Source organism: Microtus pennsylvanicus, chromosome 2 (assembly GCF_037038515.1).
Source record: "Microtus pennsylvanicus isolate mMicPen1 chromosome 2, mMicPen1.hap1, whole genome shotgun sequence".
Taxonomy (NCBI): domain Eukaryota; kingdom Metazoa; phylum Chordata; class Mammalia; order Rodentia; family Cricetidae; genus Microtus; species Microtus pennsylvanicus.
The window spans coordinates 131486827-131501518 of record NC_134580.1 but is presented as its reverse complement, the minus strand read 5'-3'; the positions used below and the strand labels follow the sequence as shown (position 1 = coordinate 131501518).

The 14692-nt window shown below is 39.7% G+C and overlaps 1 protein-coding gene across 11 annotated transcripts in view; it reads left to right on the top strand.

Moving 5' to 3' along the window:
• The first annotated feature begins 4363 nt into the window (after positions 1 to 4363).
• The window catches only part of Rbm39 (RNA binding motif protein 39), a 36270-nt gene continuing 25941 nt past the window's right edge, over positions 4364 to 14692 (top strand). For 6 of the 11 annotated variants that reach the window (XM_075962721.1, XM_075962719.1, XM_075962727.1 and 3 more), the window contains exons 1-4: positions 4364 to 4703; positions 5333 to 5396; positions 7170 to 7219; positions 11452 to 11646. In XM_075962721.1, the coding sequence (XP_075818836.1) occupies positions 5346 to 5396; positions 7170 to 7219; positions 11452 to 11646 (296 nt within the window). In that variant the 5' untranslated portion in view covers positions 4364 to 4703; positions 5333 to 5345. Of the gene's footprint in view, positions 4704 to 5332; positions 5397 to 5621; positions 5695 to 7169; positions 7224 to 10342; positions 10415 to 11451; positions 11647 to 14692 lie in introns of those variants that run through there. The other 5 variants (XM_075962729.1, XM_075962730.1, XM_075962728.1 and 2 more) reach the window with 3 other exon arrangements.

The window sequence follows — 14692 nt, the reverse complement described above, 5'->3', positions numbered from 1 at the left end:
AGGAGTTCTCTGTATAACAGTCTTGGCTGCTGTCCTGGAACTAGCTCTGTAGATCAGGTTGGCCTCAAACTCACAGGGATCTGCCTGCCAAGAGCTGGGATTAAAGGTGTGTGCCACCATTGCCCGGCAAATACACTTCTTTTTGTTGTTGTTGTTGTTTGTTTTTCGAGACAGGGTTTATCTGTAGTTGGAGCCTGTCCTGGAGCTAGCTCTTGTAGACCAGGCTGGCCTCAAACTCACAGAGATCTGCCTGCCTCTGCCTCCCGAGTGCTGGGATTAAAGGCGTGAGCCACCACCAGCCACCACAGCCCGGTGGCAAATACACTTCTTAAAAAGTAAATAATGTAAAGTTAAAAGAGAGCCCATACATTTAGTAGTAGAGCATTCTTAGCATGTGGGACCCTAAGTAAAATAAAAAGAAGAGAATGCGAGACCAGCCTGGTCTACAAGAGCTAGTTCCAGGACAGGCTCCAAAAAAACCAAAGAGAAACCCTGTCTCAAAAAAAAAAAAAAAAAAAAGAGAATGAGAATGAGGTTGGGGTTACAGCAGTGCCAAAATCATGCCTAGCACTAAAGCCATGTGTTCCATCCAAAGTGACACACAGAAAATGGAAGAATATAGAATTTTAGGAAATGGATTAAAGGAATATTACTACTTATTGTGTGTTGGGGTCCAAAGCCCCAACATAAACTATTTTTCCCTCTCTGGACTGGCTTGGAGGGGAGGGAATAATTGAGACATAGTTCACACAGCAATATCAGAAGTGAGTCTCAGGGTTCATTCAAATCCTGAAGATCACCAGCATTTATCATCCAAACACCTTTTATCCCCCAAGGGAAACTGAGGTAGACGTTCATTAACATTCTGTTTTCAGGGTAGCAGGATTAAAGTCATGTCTGCAGCTCTGTCACTAGCTTGGAATTGACACCTCTTCTCAGGTGATCTACATAATGACAAAGCAAGGAGCAGCGTAGCCTGAGCTTTTGTTAGGGTAGTGATAGCCTATCTGGGAGGGTATGTGACTGCTCCAGATACTAACTATGGCCTGAGAGCCCTGGCGGTCACCCTATGTAAAAATATGGGCCTACAATTGTGAATATCTGTTCTCTAAAAGACAAATTTTAACTGTGCTTCTTTTGGGAGGATACTGAATCCTGCTATGTAGAGTAGGTCAGTCTTGAACTTGTGGTGGTCTTCTTGCTCTGCCTCCGAAGGGCAGGGATTACAAGCATGGCCAAGCATCCTTTAACCATCCTTTATTGTAGAACTAAGCCTTTTGGCAGGACCAATGCTTGTTATGTTTTTAGAGAGGGTATTCCTTATGTAATACTAACTTGTCGTGTACTTACCAAGCGTCTGCGGTTGTTATGGAATTGCTTATCCTCCTGCTTCCAAATCCCAAATCCTGGGATTACATGTGTATACCCCAATAGCCCAGCCACCTGGAACTCTGACTTCTTTGTTTCTCTTGAGACAGTGTTTCTCTGTGTAGCCCTGCTTGTCCTCGACCTCACCCTGTCGATCATGCTGACCTCTAACTCCTCTCTGTCTGCCTCTACCTCCAGAGTGGAGTGCTGGGATCGATGATGTCCACCACCACTGACCAGAAACCTGGAAGTCTTAATCTTCCTGCCACTCCCACTGGTGTGCTGAGTTTATGGAATTTTCTCACCACTCCATCCCAGCCTCAACTTTTAAAGGAGAAATCATTTTATTTTTTTATTTTTATTTTATTTTATTTTTTTTTAGTTCTTCGAGACAGGGTTTCTCTGTGGTTTTGGAGCCTGTCCTGGAACTAGCTCTGTAGACCAGGCTGGTCTCGAACTCACAGAGATCCGCCTGCCTCTGCCTCCCGAGTGCTGGGATTAAAGGCGTGCGCCACCAATGCCCGGCAAATCATTTTATTTTTATGTTTAATGTACGTGTGCTTTGTTTGTGTGTAGTTTGTGCACCAAATGCGTGCGTGATGCTTGTGGAGGTCAGGAGAGGGCATCAGGTCACCCTGCCCAGCAGCTGTGTATTTGCCAGTGTCCTGAATGGGTTCCTCAGCTTTCTCTCCAGCATCGTTTATCCTTTTCATGGGCTTTCACTAAGTGTCACGGTTGGCCTTGACTGTCAGCCCAGGGCAGCATTGTTAATTAAGGGAAACTGTAAAGAGACAGACAAGACCAGGACCATGTTTACACATGAGGGGCCATTTCTGTCTCCCCCACCCCATGGTCAAAATGCCTGCAGAGGAAGATGGGATTAGGGCCCTTTATAGGTTAAGAAGCTGGGAAGTGTAGTCTTTCAGTAGGAGCTATGGGGATCTCAGTATTCTACCATATCTGAGAGAGAAAGCCTCTCTCTCCTTTTCTCTCTATGAGATAAGGTTTCACTGTGTAGTCCTGGCTGTTGCAGAGCTTGCTCTGTAGACCAGGCTGGCCCCGAACTCACAGATATTCTCCTGCCTCTGCCTCCCAAGTGCTGGGCCTCTTTATGGTTACATGTCCTCTAGGTCTTGTTTGAGATAGGGCCTTACTATGCAGCCTGGATCTCCCAATATATACTAGGCTGACCTCTTGCTCACAAAGATCCCCCTGCCTCTGTTTTCTTTCTTTTTTTTTTTTTTCTGTTTTCAAGACACGGTTTCTCTGTTTAACAATTCTGTCTGGGCAATGGTGGCGCACGCCTTTAATCCCAGCACTCGGGAGGCAGAGGCAGGCAGATCTCTGTGAGTTCGAGACCAGCCTGGTCTACAGAGCTAGTTCCAGGACAGGGTCCAAAGCCACAGAGAAACCCTGTCTCGAAAAACCAAAAAAACAAAACAAAACAAAACAAAACAAAACAAAAAACAATTCTGTCTGTCCTGGAACTAGCTCTTGTAGACCAGGCTGGCTTCGAACTCACAGAGATCTGCCTGCCTCTGCCTCTCAAGTGCTGGAATTAAAGCATGCTCCATCAGGCATGCTAGGCAAGCAATATGACAACTGAGCTACATTGCCAGCCCCTAGAAGTTTTGTTTTCTTTTTTTTTCCCATTATGTATACAGTGTACTGCCTGCAAGCTAGAAGATGACACCAGATCTCATTATAGATGGATGTGAGCCACCCTTGATTGCTGAGAATTGAACTAGGACCTCTGGAAGTGCCAGTGCTCTTAACCTCTCAGCCATCTCTCCAGCGCCCTCCTAGAAGTTATCAATGATTAAAGTATTTTTTCCAGCATTTCAATCACCATATTTATTTTTCATCCTACTAATGAGCCTTCATTCATTTCATGGCGAGATCACCTGGATAGACATTCCCTGCTAAACCTGGAATACATATATGAACATTTGCTGCCTTGGTCACTGATGCTTCCCCTGGCTACTAATTACATTCTCCCTCCTTCCTTCGGAGGAGGAAATGGGATATATACTCTGAGAGCTTAATTTACTTGCCCAAGGTCAGCTACACCAATCAAGGTGTCACATTTTGAATCTTTTATATCCTCAAACTGTCGGGTAGGTTTCAGGACTGGTTTGATATTTAATTTTATTTTAAACATTTTCTTTTCTATGAAAGGGGGAAAAAAATCTTACAATGACCTCGCAGTTTGTCCTCTGCGACAGTATCACCCACCCCACCCCCCCAAAAAAATCTGAAAAAACCCCAACAAAATAAAAGCCTAATAAACATCAAAAGCAATAAATTAACACGTGGATTTATTTCCCAAAATCCTAGGGGAAAAAAGGGATACTTTTAAAGTAACAAGCAATAGTGATACATGGCACGACTACATGCAGGGAGTCGAGAGCTACACATTGGTGAGGGAAATAGTTTCTTCTATAACCTCGCCCACCTTCAGCTTCTAAGGGTGTTCCGAAGCTTCACCATCGAGGACGCATCTAACCAGCGACACCGAATGACAAAGCAATTGTACTTTTTATTATTCTCCCACTTCCCCTGATTATTCTCGTCTGCATGAGTTTTCACCATCAGTGAATTTGGAAACGAACGTCTTACTCCATAGCCTTATGTACTATATAATAGGTTGCCTTATGGCGACCTTGACAGCCACCTGGGTGGGAGGAGGGTGTCGGGGGAGGTCGATCGTGAGGGGTCGGGGGAGGAGACGACACCAGCCGGGGTAAACCGCGAGGCTCCACTCAGCAAAGCATTCTTCTAAAGATTGACAGACAGTGCACCAACTGTCTTTGCCTTAGAGACGGCGTAGCATCGCGAGATTTCGATGCACCTCCGGTGGGGGAGGAGGGGAAAGGGGGGATGGGCTCCTCTGTGGTGCAATCATTGCACGAGATTGGGCTACAGTGGCCGAAGCCTTCCTGAGATCTCGCGATATTTCGTTTTTTCCAGTCTGGAACGCTGGGCAGTTTCTCGCGAGAGCCCGTGCTGAGGCTCCGGGAGACCCCGGGTGTTTGTGTGTGTGTATGTGTGTTGGTGAATGAGTACGGAGGAGCAGCGGCCGCCATTTCAGGGAGCGAGCCGACGCTGTCGCAGGGGTGGATCCTGAACTGCCAAAGCCGCTGCCCTGCTCTCCCGCGCGGGCTCCTTTAATCCCATTGTTTCTTTTAGATTCGCTTGGGCCTAGACGCCCTCGGGGCCCGATATTCGGGTTGGGCGGTACCGCGGCCTGGGCCTAGGGGCTTAACAGTAGCACCGGCGGCGGCGGCAGCGGCAGACTTCCCGAGCCGAGCACAGGCGCGCGAAAGCCCGCACAGGTACGCGGCGTCGCGGACTGGCGTGGTCCGCTTCCCGGGGTCGGGTGGGCCGAGGTACCGAGGGCAGCTTGCGGTGGCTTTGAGCCGCGCGCGGGGGTGGGGGGCTTCTCGACAAGGTCGGTTTCAGGTCCGTAGCTGTGCTTTTCATTTCTGGCAAGCGCACCGCGGCTATTTTGGTGGTGGCAAGGCCCTCCTTGGGGACCTCGGGCAGATAAAGATCTGTCCTTTCGAGGCCGGGGCTGGTCGCGACCTCCCAACATGGCGCCTGTCGAATGCTACTTTGGTACACAACCCCTCCCAACAGAGGGAGTTTCCCTCTGCCGCTAAAATGGCAGCGCGGGTTTTGTGCGGAAGGAAGCTCTCAGCCTCAGATTCTCGGGTTCGGTTTCGGGAGTTTCAGAGGCGGCATTTGAGATCAGACATTGGGTTCTGACCGTGTGTTTGATAAAAGAAGCGTTTCACGCTTGCTTGGCCGAATCAAAACTGTATTAATGCGCATCCCACAATTTTCGTCATTGTAGGGCTTTTTAAGGACTTTGCTTAAAATTTGAATTTTGTAGGCCGAGGAAATCTTTTTTAAAGAAGAACTGGAAGTTGTTTACTTACAGGATTATCGTGTTCTTCCCTAGGCGTGTAGAGAAAATGGCAGACGATATTGATATTGAAGCAATGCTTGAGGCCCCTTACAAGAAGGTGAGAAAAACATGCCAGTGAGCTTTAATATATTTCTTAATTTAGCATTATTCACGAAACTACTGCTGAAATGTAAACTAACCTTCCCGGAGCCCTCTTGATTATCTTATCAGAGATGCATTACATGTAACTTACAAAAGTAAATATATGCTATTGATGTAATAATATTGTGCAGTAGTTTCACTTCAGCGTGATGAATAAATGCCCATCTATCTCTCTTTGTAGACTTGCCTAACGATATCTCACCTCTACTCCCATGAATTCACCTTTGATTCCAGTGTGAACTGTCAATCATAAGGTAGTAATTGAGTGACTTATCGCTGTACCGTGGTCCCCTAGGTAAAATGACTCAACTAAGAATTAACCAGCTCCAGTTTGGTATAGCAAAAAAGGTGAATGTAGTGGTTTGGGAAAATAGCAGGGGTCCAAGAATAAATTATAACCAGTCCATGACAAGTAAATCATCTTACAAGTCTTTAAAGAAGAAATGGGTGAGATTAAAAATTTATTTTATAATAATAGATATAAGGCTGGTGATAGTAAAACTTAAAACCAGGCAGGTGTTTATCTGCTTTTCAGTTAATAATTACTAAAATTCTTGGATCCCTGAATAGAAATTAGCACAAAAACAAACAAACAAAAAAAACCACCAAAAGGCAAGAGGCAGTGTCACGTGTTAGAGTCACTTGATGACTGTTTTACTGCTCTCCATAGTATATTGTTTTTAATTAGGCCCTACCATAGTATTTCACACTAAAATCTACCAAGGAATTATTTTGGTTAATAATGCAATGACAGTCAGTATCACAGTAAAAGTAAACGCCCTTCATTCTTTCACCAGTTGGTGGTGAAAATAGCAGTATGCATGCATTATCACTGGTATCACAAACCTTAAGCTTTGTAATTCAGCAGATATACTACTATAGCTGATGTGTTCAAACTTTGAAATAAACGTTGCGCATAAACCGTTTAAAAATAATACATTTGTTTTCGAGCGTAGCACGACCATGTGGTTCCTTTTGGATGAATTCTGATAGTTTTAATTTAAATAGTGTAATTTTGTAATGCTAGACTCTTGAAGATGTATTTTCTGATTTTAATGTTTCTTGTCTTAGTTTAACATGGATGTAATTCCATGTAAACAGGTATGGAAGTAGGAAATGTTTAGGCTGGACTGGTGAATTATTAATTAACTTTTCTTGGGTTCTTGGGAGTCAACATTACTAAAGCAGTGTGAATCCCTGTTTGCTTCAGGGCGAGATGTGTGACAGAGGTGGCATCAAGCTCTTACAGTCCCAACCCTCCAACGGAAATGGGCGAAGATCTCAGGAATGGCATCGGTCACAGGAAATCGATAGTGGCTGGCTGCTAGCATGGCCACTTGGGGCTTAGGCAGAAATAGAGCCATGGTACCGACAAGAGGGACAATAGCACATGGAATAAAACTCAATGACTTCATGTTTCATAGAAATCATATTTAACCACTTCAACATTGTAACTCTTGATAACTTATTTAATCTCTAAACAATGTAAGAAAGTAAATACGTTAATGTGGAAAGATTTTAATTTTTGTTTCTTGATGACTTAATTATTAGCAACAAAGTGGTTAAACGTATACCATCTAAATTTTTTTTATAGCCTTCCATGTTAAACTAAATAAGTAATTAGTTTTAAAATTGTCTTGTATTTTCTTATTCCTATTCCCTTTACCCTTTGACAACTTGAAATGTTACCACTTCGTCCTCATGATGTTCTTCTATCAACCTTGCTTAGGATGAGAACAAGTTGAGCAGTGCTAATGGCCACGAAGAACGTAGCAAAAAGTAAGTTTTAACAAGGAACCTGGGAGGGTGGGTTTCTAAACTTCATGTGGTGGATATCTTGTGTTCTTTTGCCTAAAGCATCAAACTATGGTTTTCTTCGCTTCTTAGAATACTGGTCATACCTTTTGGGATGAGAAAGTCCTTCAGGACATAAAACTATGGACTTTGCGATGTAGACTTCAGGATATGGTTTCAGAGACCTTCTGGACACTTTGCCCTCCAAGGATCCCATGATTCTCTTGAGTTCTATAATGTTGTAAATTTGGTAACTTTGGCTTAATTTTTTGGAGATGTGATAGTCATTGAATAAAAGAGTTACATTAGAACAAAGATAATATAAAGACCATGGAAAATACTGTTTACCTTCATTCACTAAAGGAATTGGCTATGAATTATTTCTGCTCCTTGCTGCTTAAAGAACCCTTTTGGTAGTAATAAAGGGGCATGCTTAGTAACTCTTTGTTTAAAATATATTTTTATTCATTGTTTTGGGCCTTTTTATCTCTAGTGTATCTAAGGAGATCGTTAAGAATATGTAGTTTATTTGGGGTAGATGAGTAACCTGAAATAAGAACTTCATATTACGGACAACACAGTAATATAGTACATAAAAAGGTATATTAACAGTTTAAACAGGATCCAATTTATAAAGATGGAGCCTGTCAGCTGTTGTGAAATTACCATTTAGCTCCAAGATTAGTGATTCTTAATATCATAAGGTCATGTTACATGCATTAAGTTCTAGCCCATGTTTATGATGCCATACTAAAATATTTTGTTATGACCCATAATACATAATGAAAATGATGGTAAAATAGCCACTTACTTGACTCTGTGGTTGTTTTCCTTCTGTGAGCTCAGAGTGCTTCATAATATCTACCTCAGTCATCCTTACAATTTCGTTAGGGTAGGTTGATAGAATTTCATAAAATAGATGAGAAAGTGTGGATCACTTAGGTTTTGCTAAGCCAAAGTTTTATAATCTTAGTATGGTAGTAAGGGATTAATTTTGATGTTGGTTGGGTGTGATGATGCCAGCTTACAAGACCCTCCTTAAGGTGAGGCAGGCTGATCATAAATTCAATGCCATCCTGGATTTCATAGTGAGACCCTGTAGAAAATGCAAAAATAAATGCTAAGGGGAAAAAGGTCTAATTTGTGGAAATTTTTTTTCTTGAACAAGATTAGGTGGGCTCAGTAATGTTTCCCTCCTAGTCAAAAGTGAATACAGAGAGCAAGTTGACAGGGCTCATTCCATGCATTTTTAACCTTTGCGAAAGAAACAATTCTCTAAAGTCTTGGGTTTTGCAATTTTATGTTAAAATACTGGAACAGGACTCTACCAATTTATAAAAATCACTCACTTTAGGTGTGACTTAGTAACTAAGATTTTTATCATAAATGTGCAAAGGATGAGGATAAGCTTAAATGCAAATCTTTCCACTTTTTTGATGTCACTTCCCACTGTCTTCAGATTGTATTCTTTTAATCCTGTAACTAACCTCATTAAGATCACCAAGCTTTTATGAGGAATTTAACCACTGAGCGCTCTATAAGACCTAGTGGGTTTTTGTTGTTTCTTGTTTTTTATCTGTTGTATGTACAGTCAGTTGGACAATTTAACATAACTGTTTTAAAGACTTTCCTAAACACTTCAATTAGTAATATCTTGAGATTTTTCAAGGCTTCTATAGTTACAGTTGACTTAAATTAGGCAATTGCCTAATTTAGTCACAAAGCTTTTATTATATGGTGATTTGAAGGAATGTGCCATTTAAACTAATTGAACATATTGTAGAAGAAAACTTGAAATGCTCGGTGAAATGCAAAACAAGTATTTACTCATTTTAAGATAATTTGTGTTAACCTAAGGTAGATGTCATTTTTGTATGTTTCATGCTAAAACCTTATTGAATTGGAGATAACTTGCTGATAAGGTAGAATAAAAAACTGTACATTCTGACAAAGTTAGCTAAGTAAATAAACTTCTGTTTAAACAATTGTAGCTGACTTGTAACACTCATTGTATCATATCCCAGTAGTAAAGGGATAAGAGTTGGAAATAACTGGTTTGCCTATTTTCAGAAGAATTTTAACACTGAGTTTGTCAAGGCCTCCAGTAAACTCTTTAGGTACTTGAGGTTGCTCCTCATAGAAGTATTTTTTGCTGTAACCAGTTTTGCAGTCTCAAATCAAACTTCATTTTGTTAACATCTTTAAAGAATCATTTAGAAAAGGATAACAGTAAAATGGCACAGTTAAAATATATTGGCTACTGTGGTATGGATTATCAAATTTTGGAATAAATGACTTTTCTATTTTTTTTCTTATTTTCCAGAATACTTTGCATTTAAAATTTAGATCTTCTTACATGGAAGAGGTCAAATCCAGTTATAGCAAAACACCTTTACAGCAGAGGCCATATAACCAAAAAGTCCAAAGGCCCAGTGGACCATTTACTTCAATGATGTTCAGTACAATTTCCACTGCCACTAAATACTTGGGAAAGTCTCATTTAAGTTGTAACAGGATTTGACTATTAGGATGGATTTTTATAACCATTTCTTTAGTTGATAAATGTTCTATAGAAGTATCTTGGTTTCTTATAACACTAGTCTTTTGTCTGGGCTTTTATATGGAAGATGGTATTTTCTGCTATCTTAGTATGTTGTCTATTTACCTATCTGGGGTTGCCTTCAGATGTAGTTGGGGATTAGCAAGACATTTGGTTAAAATTAGCTCTCTGATTTATGTATTTATAATTTAAGCTCCTTTGGCAGAATAAGATTGGGGGCATATGAGAGGTAAATAGGCAGATTGACTCTGCTGTGGGCTGTCTTTGAGCAGAGCAAAAACTTACTGTCCTTTTTTTTTTTCAGGGGAATTGAATTTTTACCTTGTCCCCTAATTTATAGGTAGGACGTAGGTTTTAGCCATTCCAGAATTCTCTACTCTTAAGAAATAGTGTCAGAATTGAAACATCAAAGTTGGAATGTTAATTGTTGCCCTTCTGAGCATTGGAGTTGGTTTGACTTCTATATAAATAATGAGTGTAGCCTAATTTTCTGTCATGTGCTACCTAGCATATTTCTGACAGTCAGGTGGATTATCTTGAAATTTTAGACAAAGTTTCTGCCTCCTTGGAAAGCTCTACATCTCCTTGTGATTGGAGTGTGGGTTTCAAGATTCCAGAAGGTGGGTGTCTTCATTTTCTATTTTCAATGCACTCTAAGATGACCTGCTTACAGGTTCTCTGAGGCACACCTCAGTTGTTCTTCTGCTAACTTTGCTTTGATACAGATTCAATAGCTAATTAATTTTCCTAATGATGTAGAGTTGTCAAAATGGATATTTTGGTGGAATAAATTTATTTCAAAATGTCTTTCATTTACATTGAAATATCTGAAGGCACCTCTAATTTGGGTGATGACAGAGATACAGATTTCAAGGTTTAATTATTAAACCAGTGGGTGAAGTACTATGAGGAACAGAAATGAGTGGAAAGATAACTAATAGACTTTTTTAGTTTCCAAGGAAGGTCAAGTTATTTTAATTTTGTCCCACAGGCTTGTATAAACTAGCTTAAAAGGGCATTTTCCATTTTCATTATAGCTTTAAGTAGAAAACTTCTATGGTCACAATACTCTGGGGTTCTAAAAGTGAATATTATTGCATTCTTAGTATCCTTTATCATTGTAGTTTTGCTCATGAAAAGTAAAATGCTATGTATATGTTTTGGACGTTCAAAATATGCTTACCTGTACATTGTGTCAGTTGACTTGAACTAAATTGTTGTATGGAAAATTTTAAGTGACAATTACTATTTCTTTAATGTGAACATAATGTAACTTATTACTATAACTTATAGATTACAATTATGCTTGGTGGTCTGTTATGGGAATGGCAGATAAATCGTTTTCTGATGCTCAGTCTTGGTTGTCTACTTACCAGCAAGTCCTGTCTCTTGTTTCAAGCTGTAGCTGCCTCAGGAGATGATTGCAAATTCTTCCTCTTAAACCTGTTTCTCAATTCTTTGGCTGTCTTCATTTAACATGAAGCAAAGGTTGGGGTCTTATGTCCCTACCTAGAAATTGTTTTTCCTAAAATATGATTTTTGTGCCATTGTACAGTGTGGTAAAAATACATTTACAAAAGGGTAAACATTTTGACCATAAAAGGAAGTATATATTAGTGTTTAAATCAGCATGATAATGATATTTTCCCCCCCTCAGGAGAAAAAAAAGCAAGAGCCGAAGTCGTAGTCATGAGCGAAAGAGAAGCAAAAGTAAGGAACGGAAGCGAAGTAGAGATAGAGAAAGGAAAAAGAGCAAAAGCCGGGAACGAAAGCGAAGTAGAAGCAAAGAAAGGAGACGAAGCCGCTCACGAAGTCGAGATAGAAGATTCCGAGGCCGCTACAGAAGTCCCTAGTATGTAACTGTAATTAGGACTTTTGTTACCTCTGGTTAGATAGCAAGTTAACTGGGGGAATATGAATTGTAAGATTCTGTTTTTCAATAACATTTAAAATGAAGGACATTGACATTGAAGCTTAGTAAGGAGAAAATACAATATGGGGACTGATTTATAAACTTCAAAACTTACCAACTCTTTCTGACCAACTAGCAATAATTTGCTTGCCAGTCCAAATTAAAAGAAAGCATTTGAGTGCTTGGTAGAGAAAAACCTAAATTGTGTAAGCTATTAGAACACAAAATACGTATCTAAGCACAGTATATGAAGAATATTGTTTGTGACTGGGAAACTGAAATCCTTCGTCAATATGTATTCTCAATTTTTAGGCTTATTACTCTTTATTATTTGTATTTAAGCTTTGTAGATTGTTACAGAAATTTGCATGCCTTATTTAAGGAAATTTAAGATAATTTCATTATGACTGTTAAAAATTCACCTGGGGCAAAAAGAGATGACTCACTATTTTAAGAGCACTGATTGCTCTTCCAGAGGATCCAGTTTGAATTCTCAGCATGCAGGAACATGGCCGCTTACAACTCCAGTTCTAGGGCTTGTGACACCCTCACATAGACATACACGCAGGCATTTAGCTCAGTGGTAGAGCATTAAGCACAAGGCCCTGGGTTCGACGCTCAGCTTCGCAGGGTTGTGGAAGAAAAAATAACAAGGTAACTGGCAGGCAAAGCAACAATGCACATAAGAAATTCACATATATTTTGGGGGAAAATTGTGTTTATAAACAAGTATTTGAAACAATTACAGTCTTTCCTTAATGGTTACCTAAGTCCTAAATTCTTTTCTAAGCACACCTTTTAAACTACTTTTACAGTATTTATGCTTGTATGAGTTGGCCAAATGCAAGTGAGTTTAAGTGTCACTGTAGGCCACAAGCATTGAACTACCCAACCTCTGGAGCTGGAGTTAGAGGTATTTGTGAGCTTCCTGATGGCTGGGAAATGAACTCAGGACCTCTGTGAAAGCAGTATTGCCAGTATTGCCCTTAACCAATACATTTAATTTTTAAAACTTAAGTAGTTATGTATTTAACTCAAAAACAGTCGACTAAATCAGTCACTCCCTAAGCTTTTGTTAACGAATAAACTTGGACATAAACTAATCATGATAATTGTCAACAACATATTCAGAATACTGGATTTTGTGAGATACTGGTATTAACTTTTAAGATCTTTGAGTAGTTTAGGTTCTGACTCTTTCATTTACGAATATAGTATGTTTCTGTGGATGCTTCCCATGTTTCTAGGTTCCTCCTAGTTATTTTATAGACATTACATGAGGGTAATGGAGCCACAGTGTTAGACTTTACATGATGATAATGGAGCCACAGTATTTAATTCTGGATAATATATCAAAAATATTACTGTTATTTTCTCATGATTTATTCCACATCCTTTAAGTAAGATTGTTAATTGTCTTACTAGGATGAACTAAATGGGTCCAGCTACCTTTAAAAATTAGAATACTGTTGTAGAGGATGGATGCGTGGGTGTGGGCTGTGCCTGACACCCTGCTCTATTTAAACTTTTCTTGTGTTGGGTTCCAGTTGAACTGTTGAATCTATAACTGGACTATTTTATTTATAACTAAGGCAGAAACCTGGTAGTCTGGATGGGCAGAAGCAGATTTTGTGAATTCAAGGACAACCAATTCTAGGCCAGCCAAGGGTTCGTAGTGATACCCCCAAATCTACAATACTTTTTTTTATTAATTGTAGTAAAAGAGAGAAAATAGCTTGTTAAATTATACTTTTTATGGGGCTGGAGAGATGGTTGACTGGTTAAGAGCACTGACTATTCTTCCAGGAAACTGGGGTTCAATTCCCAGTATCATATGGCAGTTCATAGCTGTGTAACTCCAAGATCAGATACACTCACAAGGACATACTACCAGACAGAACACCAATGAACATGAAATAATAAAAAAAAATTATAGGGGGCTGGAGAGATGGCTTAGTGGTTAAGAGCACCGCCTGCTCTTACAAAGGTCCTGAGTTCAATTCTCGGCAACCACATGGTGGCTCACAACCACCTGTAAGGAGGTCTGGTGCCCTCTTCTGGCCTGCAGACATACAGACAGAATATTTTATACATATTAATTAAATTTATATACTTAAATGATCATTAATCATTCCAGTAAGTATCTTACTATTAGGGCTTAGTGAGGCAGAAGAGGCGGCTCACAGCCAAGTCCCAGTCCATATTGATGTGAATTCCAAGCCAAGTATGTACCCTATTTTTAAAAAATTATTTTTTTAAGTTTAGAAGGGTCAGATCCATTTTACATGAAAATGCTTAGTTACAGGTTGACAAAGTTTTTATTAAAACTATCTAAGTATTAATGACAGGCCCTCTGATTTCTTTATTTTACCCAACCTCTGTGATGGTCCTTTGAGGACTATTGTTGCATACTAATTAACATGTACCTACCTTATAAAACCTTGAGTAATCTTTACCTTTATAAAGGTACAAAAAACATTTGTAATTTGAATGAGTTATTATGAAATCCTCTTATTACACTGTTTTACAATATTAGTATCAGCTTTAGGGGGTGTTGTCTTTGAATAAATAAAATTCTCAATTGTCTAATGAGTGAATTAGCTTTAAATTTCAATTAAAAGTTTGAGGTCAGCCTATTGTATAGAATGAGCTGCAGGAAAACAAAAATTAAACAAAAATAAGAATATATCATAAGTATTTTCTTCAATAAAACATAGTACATTAAATGTGTTGATATTCTCTTTAAGAATTATTACATGACCTGGGTGGTGGTGGCGCACATGCCTTTAATCCCGGCATTTGGGAGGAAGAGACAAGCGGACCTCAGTGAGTTTAGGCCAGCCAGGTCTTCAGAGCGAGGTCCAGGCAAGCCAGAACTGTTAACACAGAAACCCTATCTCAAAAAACAAAACAAAAAAATCCTTTATATGGCTACAATGGCTCAGTAATTCAACACTAATCTGATCAGTACCAGAAGTTGAGCCAG